Source organism: Galeopterus variegatus, unplaced genomic scaffold (genome assembly GCF_000696425.1).
Source record: "Galeopterus variegatus unplaced genomic scaffold, G_variegatus-3.0.2 Scaffold567, whole genome shotgun sequence".
NCBI lineage: Eukaryota > Metazoa > Chordata > Mammalia > Dermoptera > Cynocephalidae > Galeopterus > Galeopterus variegatus.
In genome coordinates this window covers 542,521-552,104 of record NW_007726678.1, presented here as the reverse complement: position 1 = coordinate 552,104, position 9,584 = coordinate 542,521, and the positions used below count along the sequence as shown (strand labels likewise).

The 9,584-nt window shown below is 44.7% G+C and overlaps 1 protein-coding gene across 1 annotated transcript; it reads right to left on the bottom strand.

Annotated features, from left to right (window-relative positions):
• Positions 1-784: 784 nt before the first annotated feature.
• On the bottom strand, positions 785-7,732 carry FAM46A (family with sequence similarity 46, member A). The gene is made up of 3 exons (XM_008570066.1): positions 7,463-7,732; positions 6,664-7,222; positions 785-5,580 (listed from the first exon to the last, which is right to left on the bottom strand). Exons 2-3 carry the CDS (start codon positions 7,183-7,185, stop codon positions 4,804-4,806), a joined length of 1,299 nt encoding a protein of 432 aa, XP_008568288.1. The 5' UTR covers positions 7,186-7,222; positions 7,463-7,732; the 3' UTR covers positions 785-4,803.
• Positions 7,733-9,584: the final 1,852 nt, after the last annotated feature.

Genomic DNA, 9,584 nt, shown 5'->3' with positions numbered 1-9,584 from the left:
TATTTTTATGATGTATATGTGAGGGAAGCTGGCTTTTAATGCCAGGAGTGGCTCTTTCATAGACGTAGTGTCAAGTGTGCATTCTATCCAACACTGGGAATTAAAATGATTTTTAAAACCACAAGTATGTCCTATAGTAGCCTAGGCTAATCAAGTTCTCATGCTAATAGCATTGAGAAAGTCTCCAGAGTTACACAAAGAAACATTTTAATTAATAAATGGATGCCCCTGGCAATTTGCATAGGTGAGATTACACTAGATGCTCACCGAAAGGATGACTTCCTTGCACCCAGCACACATACACACACCAAGTACAACATATTAGTCTACTTCTTCCATTTCCTGGCTACCAATACTTATACCCCTCACCCCAATTTGAACACTCTGAATAACATTATAGAGCCTCAAATATGTATAGTCACTGGTGACAAAAGCATAGCCCTTGGGCTACTCAGGAAAACCAAGGCCCACTCCAGACTACTAGAGCCCTGAGTCTCTACTAATACTAGAAAACAGCTCTGACTTCTGGGTCACCTAACGCTGCTACGTTAATACTCAGACAAAAATTTTGGCACCTATTGACTAGATTCTTTTGGAGCTAACTGAGCCCATAAGAAAGGGGCTGGCTGAAAGCTGGATGTTTTCATTTCTTGTGTTCCAATCTGAAAGTTGCTGAAAGCTGGTTTTCTCCACATACTTCCTTGTTTTTTTCTAATGGACATGGGTTCAAATTCAGAGGACACGGTCATTACCCAGCACAGACACCAAAGATAGCAGACACAAATCAATAGAAAAAAATAACTTCTTTTTATTTACACACACACAAAAAAGAATCCAAATATTGGATGCTGTAAACAAAATTCACAATCTGTTCCCTCTAGCACTGATTCAAATACGTCAGTTTTTAAGAGTCCATTTTCCATCAACTCCTTTCTGCCTGTGACACAGTCTATAGTCGAAGTATTCCAAAAGAGTGACCCAAGGTGCAGCTTGCTGCAGCAGGATGCCTCAGAGCAGGCAATGGTTGTAGAAAGGTTGGAGGGAGAGACGGCCAGCAGGCAGGGCCTCCTCCACTCTGCAAGGCTTTGCAGCAAGCCTCGCCACGCTACTTTGACATCTTCTGACTTTGTACTTAACCATTTCCTTTGTTAGCAAGCCATTATTATAACAAAATATTACATAGAGATTCTTTCTTAGCATTGAAAAGACTATGCTAAAAGAATTCTTAAAGAAAGATTATATTCCAATAGGTGCTATATATGAAATTACTTTTTTATTTTTTTATTTTTTGGCTTTTTGGTTTCATCTAACACACTTCATCTTCAACAACAACAAAGCTTATTTTTTAACTGCTGACAGCTTTCAACATAATATATTTCATTTACAAAATGGTTCACAATATTTATTTAACAAGCACTGCATTGAAAACAACTTTATGCACAGTGAAGCAACCAACAATAAGCAAACAGAAAGGGGTTGTAAAAACAGTATGTTCACTTTTCATTTCATTTCCTTCTTGGCTTAGACTGCAGATATTCATCCATCCTTGCATTTTTTGAAGCCAAGTTAAAATAGTCTACCTAGTACCAAAGTGAGCAGATACTTGATCCCACTTCTGGAAAGGAAAAGTTCATCTTGGTGTAGGAGTTCTTGAGGCAGCTGGATTTACTGCAAACGAAGTAAACTTTTTAAAAGGGCAATGTCACAGGATAAGTGTTCTCTGACATGCCAGACTGGACAGGTGAGAAGAATCTCCAGAAGACAGACCTTCTTCCTGTTTTAAAGTAATAGCACACTAGGCCAGATAAACACAAAAGCAAACAAATCACAGGCGCTAATTGGGAGCTGAGAACTGTTCTTTTCTCTGACCTATAGGCAGGGCTCTCTCTCACCAGACATTCAAATTTGTAGACCACACATCCATAAAGAGAGACATCTATTTCATTGGGTGTTCAACTACGTACGCACAAGACTATAGTACATACAAAACAGAAATAAATTATGTCTTAAAGTAAATGCTGAAAGTTGTCTTGAGCATAGCCTGTTCTATCTGAATGCCAGATGCTGGCACTTCCCACTAAGCTATCAACCCTGAACTAAGCAAGAAAAGAATATAAATATTTGAGAAAATAAATGAAAGGTGTATTTTCAAATAAGATTCCTCCAAACAAATATCTGTGTCATAAATTAACAGCAGGTTGTTGCTATGGCAGAGCCAAAGATCTCCAGACTCTTGAAAATAGGAGACAACTCATTTGTCAAGAGTTCAGATGAGAAGATAGCAGATCACCAGCTGCTCCCGTGTTCCCAAGCGTTCTCTCAGTTTTCTTTTAGAAAACGTTCAAACAGCTAAGCAGGTGGAGCTCTGGTTTCTGACAGGTGAGTGCCAGGCTTAATCTGTAAATTGAATGTTTTCTGAAAAAATTGCAATTAATTTTTCAAACCTAGGGCTGGAGTGAGGGAGAATGAGCCAACGTGGGAGTAGAAAGAGTTCCCTAGAAAACAGTGAGTGGCACTGCAGGAGCTGTGGCAGTGCAGGGGCCGTCACAGCTCTTGACAGAATTCACAGGGAAGCTGCTCCAGCAAACCCATTAGTTTCCTGTTAAGGCTTCAAAGAAAGATGCACAAAAGGTAGTCCAGACAGATTAACCTGGATCAACCTAGCACTGAACATCTGAGAAATGCCCACATAAACAAACTAACAAATTTCACTGCCAACAGGAGGGTGCTATTTTCTCCCCCAGTCCCTCTTCAACTGATGACAACAATCTTTTGGTTGGGTCTTCAGAGGAATTACCATAGTAAACAGTTATTGACTAGCATTGGTGGGGATTGGTGGTTGTTTCACAACATAAAGAGAAGGTTTTTATGTTAGTTTTGTTTTTAACAAATGCATTTTCAGAGACCAGTGTCTACAATATTAAGGGCTGGGAGAAGGGGTAGTTTTAGGATTAGCTGTCATGGAATTGAAATAGTAAAGCCAGTTCATTTCACCAAGGTATAACCGGTCTCTTAGAAAAGAGAAAATAAAGTTAGATTTGATTTAATGCAAAGTGATTTTATTTAAAGTACAGTACTAAATATTTAAATGCAGTGTGACAACCAAATCAAAGATGTTTCATATTGTCATGAATTTATAAAATGTTATATATAATATATATCTCATATATAAATTTTAAGCAATTGTGCAAATACTCTTTTAAAAGGGTCATTTCACATTTACTAAATGCTAGTGGTCCAGAAATGCAGAATGCATTCATTAAAAAATTAATTTAAATATTAATTAGTAGTGTTCAGATCACCAGAAATTCTTTTTAGCAGTCAGGGATTTAAGTAGCCTATCATTGATCCATTATCCACTAGTTTATTATACACCATGGAGGCATGCAAATATTAAAAAAAAAAAAAGCATTTAAACTGTCAAAAGGCAATTCAATATTAAAAAAAAGGTGCTCTGCCAAACCAATATTCTCCCATTTGTATAATTCTACGGCTCAAAAAAAAAAAAAAAAACCTCATTAAAAATGTATAATCTCTGCTCTTCCTATCAAATATATTACTTGTTTCCCTCCTTCATTTGCTTTAATTAGTTTGGATGTGGGTTTTAATTCATCATTGCAATATGCCCACGTCTCATATCATCCTGTTGAAAACACAAAAGCACACAGTATTTAAACACTTCCTTTTTGATACATTATTCTAGGTCATAGTCAATGTATTGTGTGTATATATACATATCATATGTTTGTGTATATATATACATATACACACATAATACACACACACACACACACATACACACACCCCTATGATAAAATCACACCAACAATGTTAACTTTATACAAGTATTTGCCAAGTAAAAATAGGGCATTTCCTCCACTATTCACAAGCTTATATGTTGTTTTATTTTTTTCTTGAGTCCCTGATAAAATAAAATAATCATTAGACCATAAAATAATTTTCCACTTCAAATTTTCAGAAGGCAACAGGCACTTTGATGTATATTGGTGTGTAACAAATATAGTGACTCTTTAAATATTCTACTATCTCTCTTCTACTTGGGTATTTTTATCTCTTAAGTCTTTGGTCCTTGAGCATACTTTCTTTGCTACAGCTGTTTTTGCTTGCATTTTCACATTTTAAAAATGCGAGCTATGCACACAGCTGGAATTAATGGATTGTGTCATCATAAGTTCTGCTGTTTGTTATGAGAACCGCACCAACCTACTACTGTTCGTTTGGAGCAAGTCGTTTCTGTTAGTGCAACACGATCATGCCACAGAAAAAACCTGCTACAAGCCTCAAATAGCAATCCCAATGCTGGAGTTCCCCTTCTTCCTGTATTGTTGCTAACTGAACTCCTGAACTCATAAACAACTTGGGATGAGCTTGTATATTCCTTTTTGTAAATTCCATCTTAAAAGAAACTTCCCGCTTTTTTTGTTTGTTTGTTTCCTATGGCAAAGCTATGGGAGCAGATTTTGCAAACCCATATTGTCATCGAGCATTTTTTCCGTTGTTATCTGAGGAGAACCTGGTTGCTTTTAATGACAGGTCTCTTGTTTCAGAAGAGAATCCAATTGGGTAGCAGGATAAGGGGAGGGTTAGGCAGGGGGATCAGTTAAGATCACGCTCCCATACCTCTTAAAAGATCCATAAGCTTTGCCAAGCTCAAAATCAGGAGCACTTCATCATTGCACAAAACACATCCCTAATTAGGGCTGGGTCACTCTTTTTTTTTTTTTTTTCTTTCTTCCTATCTTGTCTGAAATGGCTTGCCCACAAGACATTTTTAATAGATTCTTAATTGCAGGGTAGCCAAGTGGAGTAGGTCTGTTGTTGGCATGTGAATACTGGCTGAACCTGTGCAATGTAGTAATTGCTAAAGTTGGCATCTGCTACATAGGGGGCCGGCTGGTAATAGCAAGTGACATTAGCCACGTTAGGAATGACATTTTGGTCAGCTAGCACCCGGATAGCCAGCATGGTGATAAGGTTTAAAGTCTGTCTTCTTTCATGTCCCATCAAGCACACTGTACTCTCGTTCACCACGCCATGTAGGGTCATGAGATAGTCATACTTGCGGTCTTCCAGTCCCACGAAGTGGTTCTGTAAATAGGACTCCAGTTTTCTCTGCTGCTCTCCAATGTCTGAGAAGTCGATAAAAAACCTGGAACACATATACCTCTGAAGGGTCTTGATCTCATCAGAGGCGGGCCTAAAGCCCCTCACTAAGAGGTTGCAGTACTTAAGCAGGCCTCCCCCTCTGATCTCCTCGGGGTTCCTGGTGGCAATGATCTTGTTACAAAGGTGATCAAAGGCTTCATGGAAATCGCCATAGACGCTCTCACCAATTATTGTGGGGTGAAATGTTTCAGTCATTGGGTTCTCGGAACATTCGTAAAAAAGAAGAAGAGAGTCTAATTTGATTTGAAAAGAATCTACACTGAATTCAAACTGCCGCCGAAGGGAATCCACAAATTTCAGTTCCACATTTTTGCCACTGTTGTTTGACAGGGATATAAGACTCCATCGGTCGGAGTCATTGCACACTTTAACCATTTTCTGCACATAAGCTTCCTACAATTCAAAAGATAAAACAAGAAGATGAGCAAACCTAGAAAAAAAATAAGTAAATACATCCTCTTCACAGCTGAGAATTATTTTGCTCTTTCCCTTTTGTTTTGTCAAGTTTCAGCAAAACACTACCTACAGGTTTAAAGTCTTCTGAAAACAGAAAAGAAAATATATATATATTCAACGAGTAGTTTTACCGTCTGGGAAAGAAATATAAGTAATAGTTTGAAGCTTTTGGCAGATGGAGCACAGGACTAAGAGATTCTGTTGTCATGCCTGACTTTTTAAATGTTATTTTTTGAAAAAGATCTAATAGACACAATATTCACACAGTATCCACACACTGTTCAAAAGACAGAAAGATTAGTCGGCCTCTCACCCCTGGCCCCAACCACTCAGTCTCCCTCCCCCTGAGGCAATCAATGTTATCCCTATCTTGTGTGTCCCTCCAGGGGAACTCTGCAGTTACAATCAAATATGAACTAAATTATGGTATTCTGGGAGGCTGACTCCTCAGATAATTTCACCTGATTATATTAAACGTGACTTGAACCAAAATGGGGAGGGGAGTACCACTCTAACCTTAACACGTGAGCCCACACAGAGAACCACCAGATCTCTCTCCACCACAGGGAGTCAGCTGAATGCAGCTACAAAATCTATTCACATTTTCCAGTACGATAAAAAACCCATTGACTCAGTTCTGCTTCGGGTTGCTATTTTCCCAGACTAGAACATAAAATGACTCACATTATTTACATCATTTCATCCTCCCACCTATCAGAAGCTACTCTGGACAAGACTCAAGCAAGGAAAACCAAGAGTTAAAACATAAGGAGAAGGAAGAGAAGGGAGGGCAGAGGAAGCGGGAGAAGACTTGTGACGCTCCACCACCAAGTAAACTAAAACACTCAACAACCATTCACGCACTTTAGCATGCTCCCTTAAATTATCAAAAACAAAAGAAGCAGGCGCGCCCGAACCCACCACTGCCACAGATTCGTGGCACCGAACGGAAGCCCCTCTGCCCTCTCCCTGCTGCACCCGGCCCGGGTCAGGACCCGAGTCAGTCTCGGGTGGCTTTACCTTGAGCGTGAGTGGTGTGATCTTCTCTTTGTTCACCCCTTCGGGTAAGAAGTCCAACAGGCAGTCCAGCACGACGTCCTTCACAGTCTGAAACTCCTCTTCCCCGCGCAGGTCAGCGCAGAAGATGAGGTCTAGGTCCTTGTAGCCCAGGCCGCTGTCCTGGTGCAGGACGTGGCTGGCAGCCGAGCCATTGAGGCGCACGTCGCGGACGCCGATGCGCTTCTCGGCCAGGCGCCGCCGCACCACCTTCACGATCAGGCTCGGCTGCAGCTCGAGCGTGGGGAAGTTGCCGCGTCCGTGGATCGGGATGGTCTCGCTCAGGATGCCGTCCAAGCGCTGCACTTGCTCCCAGTTCAGCACGTTGCAGTGAGCCGTGGGGCTTTCGCAATACTCCAAGCAGTGCCCGCCGAAGCTGCCGTCGCCGCCGAAATCCCCGCCGTTAAAGTCGCCGCCCAGGGGGATGTAGGGGCCGCCGGCCAGCTCGTCCTCGGCCATGGCAAAGTACCCTTCGCCTTCCGCCATGTAGTGCCCTCCGAGCGCCACTTGGCCCTGGTCAATCCTGTAAGAGAAGAGTGGGGAGAAGCGCGGTGAGGACGCGCGGCGGCAGAGAGCAGGGGCCCGCAGAAGGTAGAGCGCGCCCCCTCCCCGGGTCGCCCCTTGGCCCGGGGGCTCCTCGGAGACTCTCCCTCTCCCGGTTCCTGCTGTCCCCAAACGCGCGCCGCGCCCCGCAGAGCAGCCCCGCACCAAAAGTGTCTCTGATGCATCTGGAAAGCGCAAGCGAGAGTCCCGTCTGTGTCACCTGGAGGCGGCCGCCCCTTCTAGGAGAGCCGTGAGCAAGGAACCGCGAGACCGCAACACTTCGAGGAGCTGCGAGTGCGCTCCCGACAGCGGCCAACAACTTCGTCTTTCCCAGACCCCCGCCGCCTGCGCCAACCAGTCCCGCCCCTCGCCCCCGCCCGCGCGGCTGCTGCCCCAGCTGCGGTAGTCCGGGAGGTGGCGGCTCCTGCTGCCCCCGCCGCGGCCGCACACGCTCCTGTCTCTGGAGCTTTAGCAGTTGTGCGGGGGAAATGTCTTCAGTACTTTTTTTATACCGGGCTTCTCTGCGCTTCCGGGGCCCGGGCGCCGCGCGCTCGCCACACCCTCCTCATCTGCATAGGGCGCCGCCCCCCACCCCCCGCGCCGGGAGGACGCAGGCAGCGGGCACTCAGCGCCGCGCCGATGACAGCCCCAGGACTGCGAGGCCCCTGGCTGTAGCGCGTGCAGATACACACACACACACACACATATATGCGCGTGGGCTTACACATATATTTAATTTAGTACGACTCCGCACCTCCAGAGTCCCCCTCCCCGGCGCGCGCCTCTTTTCTTTCCCACCAGCGGGGAAAAGACACTTAAAATGCCCCAAACGTCATACGGGGTCATCAAAACCGGATCACAACTGAAGTCGCGCAACTGCAAAACTTCCCAAAACGTAAAATTCTGCACAATGCAGTTCGTCTTTATAGAGTAACACTGGGGTCCCTCCAGCGTCGATCGCTTGGGCAGGGCTAAGAGAGCGTGATGGTTATCCCCGCGCGCACTCCCGTTCGCACCGCCGTCTTTGCTAGAAAGCGCCCGGATTTCTCCTGCCATCTCTTCCGGCCGTTTGCTGTCTCTGAAGAAACAAACCCAGAGCAGTTTTCCCTTCACATGGAGGCTGCGGGAGGCTGAGAGGGGGGAAGAGGGGACAACAGCAGGGAAGCGGAATACTCCCTCCCCCAAGGTCCTGAGCAAGCCCGGCCGCCCAGCCCGGGAGAAAAACAGTTCGCCCCCCTCTGAACTGGGAGAGCCCGGGCCTTGTCACCCGCTTCGCCTGTTGGGGGTGGGGTGCAGGGGTGTCACCCGCGGAGCCTCCAGCTGCGTGACAACGCCGCCCCCTGCCGATACCCTGAGGAGCTGCGTCCCAAAACCGAGAAAGCTGACCCGACCTGGGGTTAAGACTATCAGCGCCAAGCCTAAGAACTGGGCGGGGGGGAGAGGACGGTGGAGGGACCCTTGGACAACTGCACTGTCCTCATAAGCCCGTCGCCTCCTTCAAAGCACACCCGTGTATTACCTTGGCCAGCCATTCTCGCAAGAATCTATCCTATGCAGGCATTACGTATACATATGTATGTATATGGTTTCAGCACCTACTATGTGCCGGGCACCAAGCTGAGTGCTGAGGATTTCAGAGTGCCTGCCTTTCATAGAGTCTAGTGGGCATGACACACAAGTACATAATTATGGCTCAATTGCTTATGTTCCAACAGAGAGGGGTGGTGGGCTAATACCGATGGAGAACTGGGAGAGAAGTCAAGAAGAGAGCTATCATTTGGACTGGATCTTGAAAGAATGGATGTTCCTTCAGCTGTTGGGGAAATAGGACAAGGGTTTTATCCACAAAGGGAAGAGTGTAGAAGAATTAGAGAATGTTTGAGAAAAGATGTCAACTCCCACCGTAAGACGGATTGGTAGAGCATTTGGGTAAGATTTGCGTGGGTTCCAGGAACTTACTGAGCACTTCTGGGCCATAACCTGCTTAGCTCTTTACATATAATACCTCACTTAATCTTCAGTTCCAGAAGAAGGTATTTCATGTCATAGGGATTTGGAAACAGAGGAACCAAGAGGTTAAGAGACTTGCCCAAGTTTCATAACTAATAACTTGTGGGATCAGGCCTTGAACCCAACCCATTTGGCTGTGAAAGCTATTTAGTCGTCATTGCCAGGAATGGGACGCCTGTAGCTTACTAATATCTTCTCACTGGAAGAAAATACAAGCACAAGTAGCAAAAAGACCCCCCCCCTCCAAAAAAAAGGAAAGAAAAAAAAGCTGTTAAAAATGTTTTCTTCAAAGAATTCTGCCCCTTCTTAAAACAAGATCAAAGTGGTAGATG